The following is a 16,960-nucleotide window of genomic DNA, read 5'->3' on the forward strand; positions in this document are numbered from 1 at the left end:
TTGACAGGCATGTTTAACTACATATCTTACATGAATATTCCATACATATTTTTACTGCATGTTTACTGTGAATACAATTCACTTGATATTTGGGACATTAATTAGTGCAGTATTCCTAAATTAGACATACTTCAGTAGCCATACATTTTACAGAAAGACATTTAGCTCATGTTCCTTATTGAGACCGAGTGACAAACAACGAAGTTTGTAAATCATTTTTGCTTCCTGTTGGCGTAGCCTCAACTCTCTGTCCCCACCTCTTGGATGTGGTTGGATCTGCTGAAGTCCGACATATCTGATGTCTTTTCTATCATCCATTTGATGATGTTCTTGCCAATGAGCAGCCAAAGGTAGTCTAATGTCTTGACTATTCAAACTGTTTAGGTGTTCTCGTATACGGAAACACACTTCTCTTATAGTACTGCCAATATATTTTTTTTGACAAACACATTGTATTCCGTATACAACAAACTTGGATCTACAATTGATAAAGTCCTTAATCTTAATTTCCAAACCTCCATGGCATTTGAATGTTTTCGTTGGTGATAATGTACATTTACAAAAATTACACATTCCACATTTATAAAATGCTGCTGGTTGAGTCTTTGAGGTTAACCAATGCTCCTGTTCAATTGGCTCTGATTTGAGGAAGGAAGGGCATAGTACATTTCTGAAAGTGGTAGCTTTAGTAAAGATATTTGGACACTCTGGAATATAGTTTGTGAGATCTGTATCCAACAGTAATATATGCCAGTGCTTCTTCAACATTTGGTAAATTAAATTACTGTCTCGTGAATATTTAGGGGCCGATTCATGGAACAAATGTGTGCCGAAAATCTACGCGCAAGCAGGCACAAGCGGAAAAAAAAGAGGCCCACGCGCACGCGTGCGATTCATGGAAGTCCCTGCGCGTGTCTTCCTCGGGATGTGCGCCAAACCCGTGCATGGCGCACACGTCACTGCAACATCCCGAAAGACATGCGCGACGCGCACAGTGAAAGCGCACAACCTCTGCGCATACACTAGAAAGTGGGCGGAACACGGGGCGTAACGCGCGGAATGGGGAACAACTTGCGAAAACAAGGGCGTAACTGGGGATGTACTGCAGGGAAGCAGAGGGAACGCCCACACGCACCCGAACCACACGTATTCATGGAACCGAATAGGGCAAAGCCACGCACAGCGAAAGACACGCACAAGCCGATACACGTCCGCCACAAGAAGGCAGGCGGTAGCGTCCCTGCGCATTACAAAAGTGGCAACATACAGCAATTGTGCGAGCGGGGCACGTGTATTTCGGGGGTTCGCGTGAACTTACTCACGTGATCGGGCCTGGGGGAGCGTGCTACGTGTATTTCAGGGGTTCGCGTGAACTTACTCACGCGATCGGGCCTGGGGGAGCGGGCTACGTGTATTTCAGGGGTTCGCGTGAACTTTCTCACGCGATCGGGCCTGGTGGAGCGGGCTACGTGTATTTCAGGGGTTCCCGTGAACTTTCTCACGCGATCGGGCCTGGGGGAGCGGGCTACGTGCATTTCAGGGGTTCGCGTGAACTTTCTCACGCGATCGGGCCTGGGGGAGCGGGCTACGTGTATTTCAGGGGTTCGCGTGAACTTTCTCACGCGATCGGGCCTGGGGGAGCGGGCTACGTGTATTTCAGGGGTTCGCGTGAACTTTCTCACGCGATCGGGCCTGGGGGAGCGGGCTACGTGTATTCCAGGGGTTCGCGTGAAGTTTCTCACGCGATCGGGCCTGGGGGAGCGGGCTACGTGTATTTCAGGGGTTCGCGTGAACTTTCTCACGCGATCGGGCCTGGGGGAGCGGGCTACGTGTGTGAACCCCAACGGATGGAAAACACACGCACCGCACGAAAAGCACGTACAGGACATAAAGGCACGCGGGATCTCCAAGCCCTGCTAGGGCAACGCCCGTGCGCAAAACGTCACAGACGCGCTTACGCTGTAAGGGCCTTTGGTCCAATGAAATCGCGTACGCGTGCTTACGCGCTAAGGGCCTTTCCTCGAATTACACGCTGACGTGCAGATTTTTCACGTGCCAAATCACTCCGTATCAAGCTGGCCACGCGAAAACACACGGAAGACCACGCTCCTGCCCAGAAGGCCGAATCACTGCCCCCCAGTGCCCCGAGCAGCCTCCCACGTGCCATCTGCTGCTGCCTGCCTGCCTGCCTGCTGCCACCGTGCCCTGCCATTTGGTGCCTGCACATCAGCCATCTGCAGGGGTCCAGTTGCTGTGTCCACCCCTGCTGGTACAGAAGACTCCCGACTCGAATAACATCGCTCCACAGCCCAGCCCCAGGACCCAGTTGCCCACCCACTCCTGCCCCTGGGGTTGCCATGTCGGGCACATCCACATCTGACCCCAGTGGCAACCCCCGGCCAGAGGGGCAGAGGGGCACCAGCTTCACTGCCACCGAAGTTGGTGTCCTGGTGGAGCAAGTCCTGGGGCAGTATGATGCCCTCTTCGGATCGTCCCGCGCCAACAGCGAAGGACGGGATAGGATCTGGGCCGACTGTGTGGTTGCCATCAACGCAGAGGGGGTGGCAACCCGCACCATCCAGAAGGTCAAGAAGCGCTGGGAGGACTTGAGGTCCAGGACCCTCATGAAGGCCCGGCGCCTCGTGGAGGGGGGCCGGGGCCGCATGAGTTCCATCCAGTTGAGGGTCCTGGAACGCGCACACCCAGCGCTCCACGCCCAGGTCCTTGAGGGGGAGACCCGTCTGGAGTTGATCGGTAAGTGGCCAAGCATTGCTGTGTGAGACAGGGCATGTTGCAGTGTGCTGGTTGTCTGATACTTGCCTGCATGTATGACATAGGCCATGTACGCATGTATGTGTGCAGGGACATCATGGGAATGCATGTGCGACCTGTAATGTGTGAACCGCACGGTTGTTGCATGTGTTTGAATGCGACATGGGGAGCCCTCTGCAGATTGCACACATGAGAGCATGGCAGTCTCTGTTCCTGGACATGGGTGGGGGCGAGGGATGGGTGCTGATGCCAGATACATATGTGGTATCCATGTCTGTGTGCCTGACCTGCGTGTCTGTGACTTGTGAGTGCCATGGATGCATGACACATGTCTGTGACAATGTACAGATTCACTGATGCAGCCTAGTCATCCTTGTATGCACTGTGATTGGGGTGTACGGGGCCAGATGGATGTGACTGAGGTGAAGTGTGTGCATGTGATAGGCATGACCCATGATGCATGTGAGTCCCATTACATTGTATGATTCGAGAGTCCATTGGACATGCATTGAAATGTCCATGGCACGCACCATGACTGTCACTGTGTGTGTTTTGCCTGGACTGACACATGTGTTGTGGTGTGACATGATGGAAGTGTACTTTGACAGTGGCACTAATCTGCTATTGCTTCCTGTCTAGGGGACCATTGTACAGTACCCTGATGCTTGTGTTCTATGTCTCCCTCTACGCAGCGGCTAGTGAAGGAGAGGGCGGAGACGGCGCTGTGGAGCAAGGCGGCGGGGATGCCCCCACGGCTGCAGCGGAAGGGGTGGGTGAGCCCCCACAGGGGCCTGCTACGGCGGTAGACGGCGAGGAGCCATCCAGGTTGGTGGTTTCCACAGAGGAGGAGGAGGCCGCCACTGAGGCGCACATGGGGCCTGGTGGGGGCATCCCTGCTGGTGCAAGTGGTGCAGTCCAGGGGCAGGGGCAGGAGACAGCACAGGTCACCGTGGAGGGGCCTGTGCATGTCGCTGTCCCTGAACCTGTGGGTGCACCACCTTGCACCAGCAGGGATGCCCCGTCCCAGGCCCGTCCGCAGGTAGAGGGGATGTCCATGTCATCTGACTCCCCTCCACCTGCGGACGAGGGGACCCCTGGCCGTGTGGAGAAGGTCCTGATTGGGGTCGCGATGCGCACGGCTGTGATTCGTGATGCCGTGCGTGCTTTCCAGGAGGAGCACGCACGTCATCACGAAGAGCACCGTGCCGACGTGGCCCAATTGGGATCGGCCATGTTCGGGGGTTTCCTGCATGTGTCGGCCAATCTGGCGGCCCTCTCCTCCTCTGTGGAGACTATACGCCAGTCGTTCTCCTTGCCGTCTTCCGGCCCAGATGCCACCAGGGCCCCCTGTGGACCTGCCGTGACCAATGCAGCCAGCTCGGTGGGGATCCCATCCCTGCCACAGTCGGGAGTCAGAGGTCCAGCAGGGGTGGACAACACAGCAACTGGACCCCAGCAGATGGAGGATGTGACGGCATCATCGGGCAGGGCACGTGCACGACGGCGTCGGTGGTTTCCATCATCCTGGATGCCGTCGTGCTGGCAGAGGCAGTGGCGTCGGAGGCAGCAGCAGGCTCGACGTGGGAGGCATCATGGCTCGGGGCCATCAAGATCAGAGGGGCAGGCATCGGCCGGAGGGCAGGAGAACCCTGGGATGGTAGTGTCTTCCGTGTGGGAGCAGTTGGTCCAACGGATAGGTGCGGAGCGGCAGCGGGCGGAAGAGGAGCAGCTCACCATGGTCAGGGCGGAGTTCTCCATGCGTCGGGCGTTGAGGCGGGCAGAGTGCCTCGAGGAAGCTCGCAGGGAGTTTGAGGTGAACATGGGGTTATCCCTGCGAGACCTCGGGGCCAGGACAGAGTCCCGCCTCCAGGACATCGACATGGAGTTCGATGATGCCCTGGCCGGCAACATCAAAGAGTGAGCCGCAGGACTTGCCCGCTGCCATTGTATATAGTTATATAGTTAGTGGTAGGTTTCCTTTGAATTATTTTTTTTTTTTATTTGGTTGCGATTGGACAATGCGCCACTTTTTTGTATATAGTTCAGTTTTTAGTTAGTTGACATAGTTAGGTTTCATTTGGTTGGGCTCATGGACCCGGGATTGTCTTGTATATAGTTCTTCTATGGATTTTTTGATTTTTTGGATTTTTTTCATGGACATTCATCTTCTTTTTGTTGTTTTGCTTTGTGGTTTTTCTAATTTCATTTACATTCTAGTTGATTTTCAATACATTTTTATTTTCATCCTTCAATGGGTCGTATCATCTCATTACTTTCATGCATGTCATGTTGGGTGTTTTAACATTCACTTGCAGCCATTGTGTGTGACAGACATGTGTTCATTTGCATTATTTACATTGGGTGTGTAACATGTAATTGCCTTTGATATGTGGGTGGATGTGATAGTTGGTTGGGCCTTTTGGCAGGGGAGGATGGCCATTACGGACATGATTGGGGATTGTGGGGACCCAGGTGCAGGGGGGCATGGATGGGACATGGGCGAGGGCCTGGTGGAGGGTGCCCCGCAATGCTGGGGGGTGGGGGTGGTGGGGGACATGAGTTGGACATGGGTGGGGGCCTGCTGGCAGGTGCCCCACAGTGCTGGGGGGTGGGGGTGGGACATGAGTTGGACATGGGTGGGGGCCTGCTGGCAGGTGCCCCACAGTGCTGGGGGGTGGGGGTGGTGGGGGACATGAGTTGGACATGGGTGGGGGCCTGCTGGCAGGTGCCCCACAGTGCTGGGGGGTGGGGGTGGTGGGGGACATGAGTTGGACATGGGTGGGGGCCTGCTGGCAGGTGCCCCACAGTGCTGAGGGGTGGGGGTGGTGGGGGACATGAGTTGGACATGGGTGGGGGCCTGCTGGCAGGTGCCCCACAGTGCTGGGGGGTGGGGGTGGTGGGGGACATGAGTTGGACATGGGTGGGGGCCTGCTGGCAGGTGCCCCACAGTGCTGGGGGGTGGGGGTGGTGGGGGACATGAGTTGGACATGGGTGGGGGCCTGCTGGCAGGTGCCCCACAGTGCTGGGGGGTGGGGGTGGTGGGGGACATGAGTTGGACATGGGTGGGGGCCTGCTGGCAGGTGCCCCACAGTGCTGGGGGGTGGGGGTGGTGGGGGACATGAGTTGGACATGGGTGGGGGCCTGCTGGCAGGTGCCCCACAGTGCTGGGGGGTGGGGGTGGTGGGGGACATGAGTTGGTGTTCATTAGTTCAAGGAGACATGTGCCTTTGCTGGGGGGCATGCCCATGTTGGGTGGGCTGCCTGCGGGACATGACCAGGGATGCAGGGTAGTCCCCTGTGGTGTGGGCTGCCTGCAGGGGCCGTGGAGGGTGTACAGGGAACACCTGGGAGGACCCACACTGTCAAATCACATGTAGGACTCCCCGGCACCCCTGAAATACATGTACCCTGCTGAAATCGCGTGTAAAACTTCCCGGGCACCCCTGAAATACACGTACCCTGCTGAAATCGCGTGTAAAACTTCCCGCGCACCCCTGAAATACACGCGCCCAGGCTATTCGCGTGTGGAACTTCCCGCGCACCCCTGAAATACACGCGCCCAGGATATTCGCGTGTGGAACTTCCCGCGCACCCCTGAAATACACGCGCCCAGGCTATTCGCGTGTGGAACTTCCCGCGCACCCCTGAAATACACGCGCCCAGGCTATTCGCGTGTGGAACTTCCCGCGCACCCCTGAAATACACGCGCCCAGGCTATTCGCGTGTGGAACTTCCCGCGCACCCCTGAAATACACGTACCGTGCTGGAATCGCGTGTAAAACTTCCCCTGCACCCTGAAATACACTTACCCTGCTGATATCGCGTGTGGAACTTCCCGCGCACCCCGGAAATACGCGTACCCTGCTCGCACGGGGCCAATCGCGTGAGGTACTTCCCGCGCACCCCAGTGATACACGTAGCCCGCTTGCTGTGCTGGTACAGGGTTAGCGCAGCCCTTTGCGCTGGATTGGGTATGTTGATGGCTTTTCCCTGCGCGGGAGGCGTTCTTGGGGGCGTAACTGGCGCTCCTGCAGGGTCGCTGCGCCACTGTGCGCCACGGCTGGTTTTGGTGGCTGGAATCCATGAATACGCTGTGCACGGAAATGGATTTCAGCGCACGCGGCTGGCGCAGGGATTCGCACGCGCACACTGTGCGCCAGCCGCGTGCGCCACTTGTGCGCTGAATTCTATGAATTACCCCCTTAGTGATGAAGCTTACAAAGTTAGGGTACACAGTTTCCTCTCCTTTAGGTTTTGTTACTAATAATGTTTGTCTGGTCACTTTTTGAATCAAATCTGTTGTTTGCCTAATCAGGCGTTTAGAGTACCCACTTGCCTGAAATCTTTCGCCAATGGACTTACATTCTTCTTGGAAATTAGCAAGTTGACTACAGTTCCGTCTTCATCTGAGAAATTCTCCTCTTGGTATATTTTGTACAACGCTGCGCTTATGACTACTAGTCGCATGTAGAATAGAATTGACTGCAGTGTCCTTCCTATGTGTATTTCCTCTGCATCTATTTGAATTTTAAGGTCCAGAAATACAATCTCATGTTCATCTATTTGGCCTGTGAAATTAATCCCAAAAATGTTGTGGTTGAGATAATTTAAAAAATCCTCAAATTCATTACTTGTGCCTTCCCATATGGCCAGAACATCATCAATGTATCTTTTCCAGGTGATAATATGGTGTTGAAAAGGGTTATTGTTGGAAATATATTTGTCCTCAAAATATGCCATGAATAGGTTGGCCAGGGATGGGGCGTATTTTTCACCCATCGCTATACCTTTGGTTTGTGAAAAGTAGTCACCATTGAAAATGAACTGATTGTGTGTTAAGGTAAAGTCCAATAGATTTTTGATCATTTGTACATGTGTATAGTGAGAAGCAGAAAATGTCCTAAAGCTAAAATCTATTGTTTCCAAGGCCAAAGTGTGTGGGATAGATGTATGAAGTGCTGTCACATCTAATGTTACCAAAGCATAAGTGGTTTTCCATTTTATGTCCTTCAGAGTTTGTAGAGTATGCATAGTATCTTTGAGATATGCTGGAATTTTTAGTACCAGATTTTTGATGCTACTGTCAATATAATCAGCAAGTACCTCTGCGGCCCCTCCCTGTCCGCTCATTATCGGTCTTACTGTTGGTAAATGTTGAAAAGGTTTATGAATTTTCGGCAGAAAGTATATTGTAGGCATCATTGGCTTAGTTACAGATAAAAATGTCTTTTCGTCATCAGTTAGGAGCCCTCGATCGTACCATTGTTGAAGCATCAACTGTAATTCTTTCAAAGTTAAATTCGTGGAATTACTAGTGAGCTTCTTGTAGCAGCCAGGGGTGGATAAGTGTTCCTCCGCCATTTTAATGTAGTCTGTCCTGTTAAGGATGACTATGTTCCCCCCTTTATCTGCCTCTTTGATGATGATGGAGTTGTCATTGCATAGTTCTTGTAATGCTTGCCGTTCATTCCTTGTCAAATTAGATTTTTTACTACTGATGCTTGATTTAGTCTGGTCCATATGTGTATGGATATCCTTGGTAACTGATTTATAGAATATGTCTATAACATTCTCACCTCCAAAAGGGGGCATGAATTTTGATCTTTTTTTGTGTTCTTTCATGTCCAGATTTCGTGAATGTATGCCTAGTTCTTTCTGTATATCGCTCATAGGTTTAGGTTCTTCTTCAGTTAGATTAGAAAGCAGCTGAATATTCTGTATTTCTTGAATACTTTTTTGCTAATAGGTGGCATTATATCTGGCTGGGTCCATGTTACTGGTCTATTGTAAAAGATTTTTTTTAATTTGAGTTTTCTAGTAAATTTGTATAGATCAATTTAAACCTCTGTCATGTCTGATTCTGTACTGGGTGCACTAGATTTCCAGTGGTATAATCAGAGCTATATAAAAAAAAATGTAAATCACAGTTAATGATTGGAATGTAAAATTATATGATTCGGTTTACCTTTCCACTAATATTCATTTTCTATTTTCTCTTGTTTCCTTTTACCGAAATACATTTTTCTCCTGCAATTTTTTCCCCGTCCCTCCCCGCTGTGTCTGTTCCCTTCCCAGACTTCCTGTGCAAACTAGGATTGTCCACTGAATATGTTTATTGCACCAATTATCAGTAGCTTTACGCCCTGCAGACGGCCTAGATAGGTTGAAACATGTGTTGGCGTGACCAAGTTTCTTTTCTAAATGTATAATTAGTATATGTGCAAATAACCAAGTGTGACAAAAGTCTCTACATGTATGACTAATTGTTTGTCAAAGGATGGATCTTTTTTTTTCTATTTGGACAATAATGTATGCAAATAATACTTCTGTCCAATGCTGGATTTAAAAATACAGGAACCTTACTTTATACATTTACAAGGTGTCTCTCATATTTATTTACTCACTCTCTCAACTCTTAAACCCTATTAATTAATATGACACTGTTGTGGTATATGCATGAAGGAGTGCAGTCTGTAAGGTTAGCACTATACATAGATATCTTCTTGCTAAACTTCAACCTCAGCTACTATACAAATTGGTAAGCACTTGAAACACTTGTGTATAGGCGCGTTATAAATGCCATCTCATATCATATCAAATCAAGTGTGAGGTCCCCAGATATACACATCTGTCCCTCTTTCACTCTGCCTGAGCCAGGCTCAGTCAGCCAGTCACACAGTAGGGCATTCATGCAGGCAAGCAGCAATCAGCAGTGGTCGAAATGAGCGGGAACGGTCGGGAACAGCGTTCCACTACTTTTATTTTCTACTGTTAACAGTTCCACTACTTTTTGTAACCATTTTACAACTGTTCCTTGTGAATTTAAATCACACTTCTCTACTTTATCATCCAATAGCAGTTAAGGCTAAACTGAAATCTGTTTCAACACGATTGGTTGTAAACCAGCATGGTTGCAACCAATCTAAAATGTGTTGCAGGTTGCTCCCTTCCCGACTACTCTATACACCGCCTGGGTCACAGTTCCACTATGATTTTTGGTACTCTTCTACCACTGCCAATTAGGCTCACAGGCATTCAGGCCATTCACTCCACCCAGACACCCATACAAAAAAATGTGAATTGGGACAAGTACCCAGCCTTTCAGCACACTACACTGCACTCATGTCAGTTTCAGGCAGGGCTGTCTCATTCATTGTGTCACAGTCCTTGCGGTCAAACTATGGAACTCATTGCCTCTCTCCATCAGAACCCTGCCCTTCCCTACCCTATTCAAACACAAAGCCAAGCTTTGGCTTTCTACTACATCTTACCCACCGTCATTCTAAGCCTCCTGATCCTCAATACGACCAGCAAGGCTACCACCTTGCCCGACAACCTGTTCTGCCTGCACTTTACTGCCTTGTGAATTTAATTATGTTCTTGTCTGTAACTGTATTCATGCCAGTCATGTACCTATGTGCCTTAAGATAGGTGCCTGGTTGCCCTCGGGCCTTGTGCGCTATACAAGTAAATAAAATACAAATACACACACACAGAAACCGGACACCTACAACAGAGAATGTGAGTTCACTTCAAACTCCATTCACACAGGTCCACCCCTAGGCAGTATCCACAACACACAACACCTGGCAAGGCTCCAGTCAGTCTGTCAGGAGGCAGCCCCAGCGCCATATTTGGTATTTCCACCCAACAGCCAGTCAGAGGGAAAGGGAACAACAGAGACATATATGGCGTTTCCACCCAACAGCCATTCAGGAGGAAGGTACAGAGCCAGGGCTTCCCAGGGCTTTGGGAAACAAGGTAAAAGACAATAGAAACCAAGAGGCCACAGTGGCTATCTTGCCTTCTGTCAGGAATCCACTGATTCCTATGGCAAGGCCTGGGTATCCCAACATGGAGGATACTCAGAGCCACTATCAAGTCAGCATGTCGCTGCCACCAGCCCATACCCTGCTCTGTGGGCAACACAGAGGTGCCCAAAAACACACATAAGGGGTACAAGGGTGTACCCCCACCCATTGGTGCCATAAGGGTATCCCATGGGTGATTTCCTCCAAACGATCAAATGAAGAGTTACACTACCAGAGGTCTAGGTGGGACCTCAGTGGCAGAAAACACACAGAGAAGTGGTAGGACAAGGACAGGAGGCCCGGTCTCTCCATAGGGCATTTCCAGCATCACACTGACGAAGGAGAAATACAAGTTTCCCCAAACTGAATGGGATGGAGGGATAGGTGGGCTTAGTTTTCATCAGGTGATTTTGCAGACACTTCAGCACAACAAACTTCTTCGTCCTCCGAACCTTTTGGTTCGGCACATGAAAGGTAATGGCTTCACTGGCCACAGTAGAGGTTGCCTATTTGTGATCCTGCAGGCAGAGAAGTCCTGGAGAACCCATTATTTCCCAAAGGTTACGATTGCATGCTCACGCTTGGTGCCCAAAAGGCGTTGGAGCGGTGGTAGAAATGTCGGGTTGATCGATGACTCTGTGTAGTATCCTCACATGTGATAAAATATATAAGCCTCATTAATTTGCCCCTCTTTACTTCACTCTGCCACAATATTGAACCCGGATATGTGCAAGGTTGTCCTTACGAAAAGGGCTGAGGAGCATACCCTCCGGCCCCCCAGGTCTATTTTGAGGACAGCAAATATTTCCCTGCAGTGGTGTGCACTATCAGGTGTTGGGATGGATATCTGTAGGAAGAAGCGTATAGAATGTGTGAAAGCAGTGATGCCCACGGAACTGTGCAGCTAATGAAGGTATAGTGCCCATCCGATAGAAGAGAGGCACGGTAGCAGCATTTTCGGTTCATGTACAGCCTTTCCCAGATGGTCACTTTGCGGTTTTGTGATTCACACATGTGTCATTTTTTTTCACCAGTTTGGTATCATGCAATCTTGCCTCAGGTTTGTGGCCCGAGAATCGATAGCAGACAGGTGACCTTAATCGCTTCCCCACCAGCTGTCACCAATTTACTAGAGTAGGGCCAAACGTATGAGGTGGAAGGCAAAGTCATGGGGATCCTAACAGTTCCCGACATGTCATAACTTACACTGCTACCAAGTGTGAACTGGATATATTCATTCGATTGTAGAAGTGAAGGTTTGTATTGACCGATAACCTCATAAAACCGACCTGTTCATTTTCTGGTCCAAGCTGCTTTCATCTAAGCCCGGGATTTAAAATTGATTTGATTAGATCGATGTAGTGAAAATCTGAATTTGAATAATGTGATTTTTGGTTTTTAAACTGTTTTCGGATTTACTCTACTAATAAAGGTGCATAGACATGAAACACTAGCTGGCATTAAGCGCGTTAAAAAAGAATAATTATATATATTTTTCCCCACTGCCATAACGGGTTGTGTTTCTTTTCATACATTTTCAGAGTAAGAAAACACAACCATACCACTCAAACGCAATGTTTGTAGAATGGGTAAAAATGATTGGCATCAAAGTCATTGTTTAATCCGAAAACAAAAAGCAACATATTATTTATTATTAATGTAGTAACACTGTATGGCACCATGCACGAGGAAGACTTTGTTTTTTTTGTTTACGGTACACACTTAGAGAATCTCCTTTTTTCAGTGATCTCAATTTTAGCAGCTAACGTAAATAAGGCACGCCGAGGTAAAGTTATTTGCTGAGGATCACGCCATTTAGAACAGTTGGGGATACTGGATTCACAGGTTTTCTAGTTCATTGTTTACAATTTGGCCGTAGGCTACACCAGCAGGGCTTTAGTTCAACATCAAAGTACAATTACTTTTGTCTGTTTCTCTTTCAAGAGTAAAAAGGGTTCTCTTCAGTATAATAGTTGGAATACAACAATAGAAATCAATATGCGCGTTTTCCATAGTACAGTTCCAAATGAAGTGAAAGGGAAACGGGGAATACCCACTTGAGAAAGAAAGTTGGAAGACCTACCCTCGACACCGGAACAGTGCCCGGCTGGCTCCATGCGCACACCCGTTGTGGTTGCAGGTGGTCCGTGCTCCCACCCGTCGCGGCCCTCTGCCGGATCATGTTGCCCCGGCTCCACTCGCTCCGAGGTAGAAAGACAGAAAGTTTGCCTGGCTCTTACTGGTGACTGTTGCTGTCTGCGTTGCGGTGTTTACTGTTCCCAGGCAACGAACCTCGATCCTTCCGGGTCCCGCGGATCACTTAGCTGCATGTGTGTGTCCATAGCAACCAAGGGGCTTGCCGCCTAAAGACCGAACGGGAAGGACCTCGGGATGTAATAGATGGGATAGGGGGAGGTCGGGACAGCGGGGCATGATGTACACCACAGGCAGAGATTTTGTATTGTCCAGCTCTTCTTGTACTGTTTTTCGTTTTGTTCTGATAAATATATACTTGTGTTCTCGTATATCTTTGACCACAAGTACCACAATGCAAAGGAAAGAGGAATAGCCAAGATGGTAGCTAAGTAGAGGCACATTCCCGGTCTCCTGCATAAAATAGCAAGGAGTTGAAACCCTTGCTTGTTCTTACCCAAATGTTGGAAGAGGCGCTAACTTCAGAGACGGCTGGGGAGGGGCAAACTTATTTGTTGGGGGTCCATCTAACTTTTTCATACAGAACAAATCGGACAACCCTCGCACTACCACCCCAATGCCACTGATCCTGGCTCTAAGCAATTCCCTCTGCACACTATACACCGTCCAACATATAGTGAGCCACCGTCTTCGGGCAATTGCAAGCCTCACAATCCGCAGAGGCAACCCTACCCCTCATAAACCTCCACCCTTCTAGACACACACCCTGAGACGAATGAACATTTTCTCCTCACTCCGTGCCAACTCAAACTCCCCCCAAACCTCTGAACACGCACCTTCTTCTGCACTGCATACAACTGCCGCCCCTTCCAGCTCATATACCAACGACTTTGCCACACCCCCTTAATGCATTCTCGCACCACCACCTGCACCTCAGCCACACTCAAGGGGACCTCTACGTCCACCAACCCTCTCTTCATGGCCTCATATGCTGCCCTGTCCACCAATCTGTTACCCAAAACACCACAATGACTAGGAACCCAAGCCAACTCCACCACTGTACCCCCCACAATACAAGTCTCCAACCGCTGTCTTATAATCATGACTATATCCCTCCTATCACCATTCCCATCCTTGATTCCTAGCAATGCACTCATCATGTCCACAAACACCACAACCCTAGCCAATTTCTTCTCCATGATCATAATCACTGCCATAACAGTCATTAACTCCGCTGTGCAAATGGACTTATCATCCCATAGCCTAGCCATCCAACATTCCTCTTCCTCAAGAAAGTAACAGGCCATGCCACCTCTGACTCTCTCCATCCCTGGAACCATCACTGGACTTGGGCACCAACTCCCCCCTGTTAGGATAGATTTCCATTTATGTGTAATTTCCCCTCCTGTTGTGAACCCCCAACCGTTTGCTTTTGTCTGGCCATCCTAGCCTGAGTTTTTCTGTGGAGCTCAGCCTTCTGCTGTACTCTGCTGGGCTTTTGCTCATCTTGTTAAGGGGAAACTGGCATGCCCTTTAGACTGTCAGTACTGGGAGACTTTGTTTCCCTTAGTCTTTCACTTTGTTGCTATTTCTTGGTAACTTTTTATCAGTGCACAATGTACCTTCCAGTAAAGTGTGCTGGGGTCTCTTTTTCATTTTTAAGGCCCTAGAGACCCTCAAAGGATTTTTTGTGAATGTACAAGTGTGCCCAGGACAGAGCTGGTGGCTGCAGTTACTTTTTAAAGCATGTTGACTCCTCAATGGTCCAAACCGCGTTTACCGCATTTGGCCCAGGACTGTGGCCAGGGCCTAAAATGGCCATGCCACAAAGTCCTTTGTTCTGTCCTTTGGCCGTTTTGTCCCTTAGCCTTCACCAGGTCGAGCCGACCTGGGAAAGTCCTTATTTGGACATGCAGGCTCCCACGCAAACCGAAGCTTTCGCAGGCTTCTGCATGCCTTGCGTGTGTGCACCCAGGATGTGGGCTGGAGCTGTCTAGTTCCAATACACATCCTGGGTGCCAGGATGTTTGGTCTGCTGGGATGATTGGGAGCACCGTGGTCCATGATTGGTCCATGTGTGGGATGGTTGAATGTGAGCAGATCTTCTATTGTTTGCCCTTCGTTTCGGCGTGAAGCAAACTGGATAAGAGAAGGCACTCTAAACTATTACAGGTCGATCTTCTGAGTTCTCACCAAACTTAGTAAAGGAGCCAAGTATCCTGAACTGAAGAAACAGATCTGTCGAACCACTGCAGACTTGCTGGAAGGTTTGGCACCCTGAGCCCGCTGTTGTCCCGTCGAAACCCCTGTTTCTCATCGATCACAGAAGGCCTGCTAGGGTGCTTCGACCCTTTGGAGTAGTGGGACCAACTACTCTCGGCACCTCCTGCTTAACCTGCAAAGGAGCCCCTTCGGAAGTGTTCCTGGACCGCCCAGTGAACTGACCAGCTCGTACAGGACCTTTGCTCTCAAATCGCTGCTTTCTCGAGTTTTGACTTGAGACTTTGGGAACTGACAGCTCTTGGTAGAAGGCACTCTCCAGCCGACTTCCGTACACCTATTATTCCTAGGTCTGGAATTAGGAGAGTCTGTCCGAACCCGCGCCTACGCGGTACCTGTGGTGACAAGGTTTGCTGCTGTAGCCTCCTGTGCCCTAAGATGACCTGCAGTGGAACTGGCCCAATCCTTTCTCCAGAAGCGGAGAAAAGTCCACTGTCCCGCCACAGACTGAGGTCCCGGAACTCAGCCCCTGAAAGCCAGAGAGACGCGCAACTACTGGACCTGCGTGCAAGCTGGACTAAACTGGCAAAGTTTGGTCCGTGCTGCATCGAGGGTTGGTGAGTACTTGCAACACTTACCGGTGGCCCTGATGCATCCATAGACTTTTATGCATGAGTGTCCCCCAAGGGCCACTCACTTTTGTTAGGGTAGGTTGTGCTACCATCCTATTCCTGATTCCTGGAAATCACTCTGCCCTTTTGTAGAGACCCTCCTCGAATAGTGGAACTCTATTCTTCATCGTCTCACCCCCCCTTCCTGCAACACTAAAGCCCCTTGAAGAAGGCCCTTTTTGTACTTTACTGCACGATCGAGTGCTGCCGCACTGAACATACTTTGAGCGCAAGGTTCCACACTTCGTAGGGATTGGACTGCCTATTAGTTAGGATTGGGGTTCCTGAAGAATTCCCTAAAAAATATTTGCACTGTCTGACCCTCTTCTGTTATAGGTTGTGGATCCAAAGTTGCTTAAATATTGCTTTAAGATAAAAGTTAATGTATATATGTTCCCTAGTATAAGGTTGTGTTAGAATTGTTAATATTACTGTGGTTTCATCTTGTGTTTGACTTAAAAGGCTTTTAATAAATGGATATGTATTTTTGATATATGCACCTGACTGAGAGTAATTTGTGGTGTTGTTTACTGTGTGTGCTCATTGTGAACCTTTGATCACCCTCACCCCTCTTGAGACCTAGTCTTGACCACTGCCAATGCTACCTTGATTGGTCTGGCTTGTCCAGAAGGTTACCTTGTTCCCAGAAACTAGGCTGGCCTTCTGAACCTCTGCCCACCAGGTCAGAGTTCAGAAATCCATCTTAACCCCCCGCCCAGATACCCCAACACCAGTCTCTTAATCTTCCCCCGGTCACCACTCTTTTTGACCACCACCTTAGCCAAGTCCAAACAGATCTTCGAGTCATGCAACATCCATAAAGGTAACATCACCCTCTCCACATTCTCCACAATACACAACTCCTCCACCCCAGCCGTTTCCCCAGCCTGTCAGCAGCATGGAAGCCATAAATTCCCCCTTTCCTCTCCCAACTCCCACTTTTATAGACATGCAGCCAAATAACAACCAGGCATTCCTTGACAGGATGCCACACAGTGAGTGATTTACCTTTCAACCAATAGTTAACACTCAGTTCCTCCCTTCTCAAATTCAATGGCAACATCCCTGCCAGCAGCTGCACAGCTTCAGTAGGCTTCAACCTCACCATTCCTGTCACAATCCTCTATGCTCTCGCTTGTATACCGTCCAACAGACCAAGCTGAGTTTGACTGAAACGACTCTGCAGCTGAACCCCAAACTCCAACACACTTGTAACCATTCCTACATGTAGCATTCTCATACTCCTCTGTCCTCCTCCCCACTCCTGACCCGACACTGCCCTCAACAGATTAAGCCGCCCCTTACACGTAAAACCCATTTTCTGACACCAGG

The 16,960-nt window shown here is 49.6% G+C and overlaps 1 protein-coding gene across 1 annotated transcript in view; it reads right to left on the reverse strand.

Annotated features, from left to right (window-relative positions):
* DNAH6 (dynein axonemal heavy chain 6) overlaps nucleotides 1-12,901 on the reverse strand; it is a 3,423,448-nt gene extending 3,410,547 nt beyond the window's left edge. Inside the window, exon 1 of the mRNA XM_069626424.1 lies at nucleotides 12,667-12,901. Within this exon, the coding sequence (XP_069482525.1) occupies nucleotides 12,667-12,765 (99 nt within the window). The 5' untranslated portion in view covers nucleotides 12,766-12,901. The remainder of the gene's footprint in view (nucleotides 1-12,666) is intronic.
* Nucleotides 12,902-16,960: the final 4,059 nt, after the last annotated feature.

This window comes from Ambystoma mexicanum, chromosome 6p (assembly GCF_040938575.1).
Source record: "Ambystoma mexicanum isolate Mex_15411 chromosome 6p, UKY_AmexF1_1, whole genome shotgun sequence".
Classification (NCBI taxonomy): Eukaryota; Metazoa; Chordata; class Amphibia; order Caudata; family Ambystomatidae; genus Ambystoma; species Ambystoma mexicanum.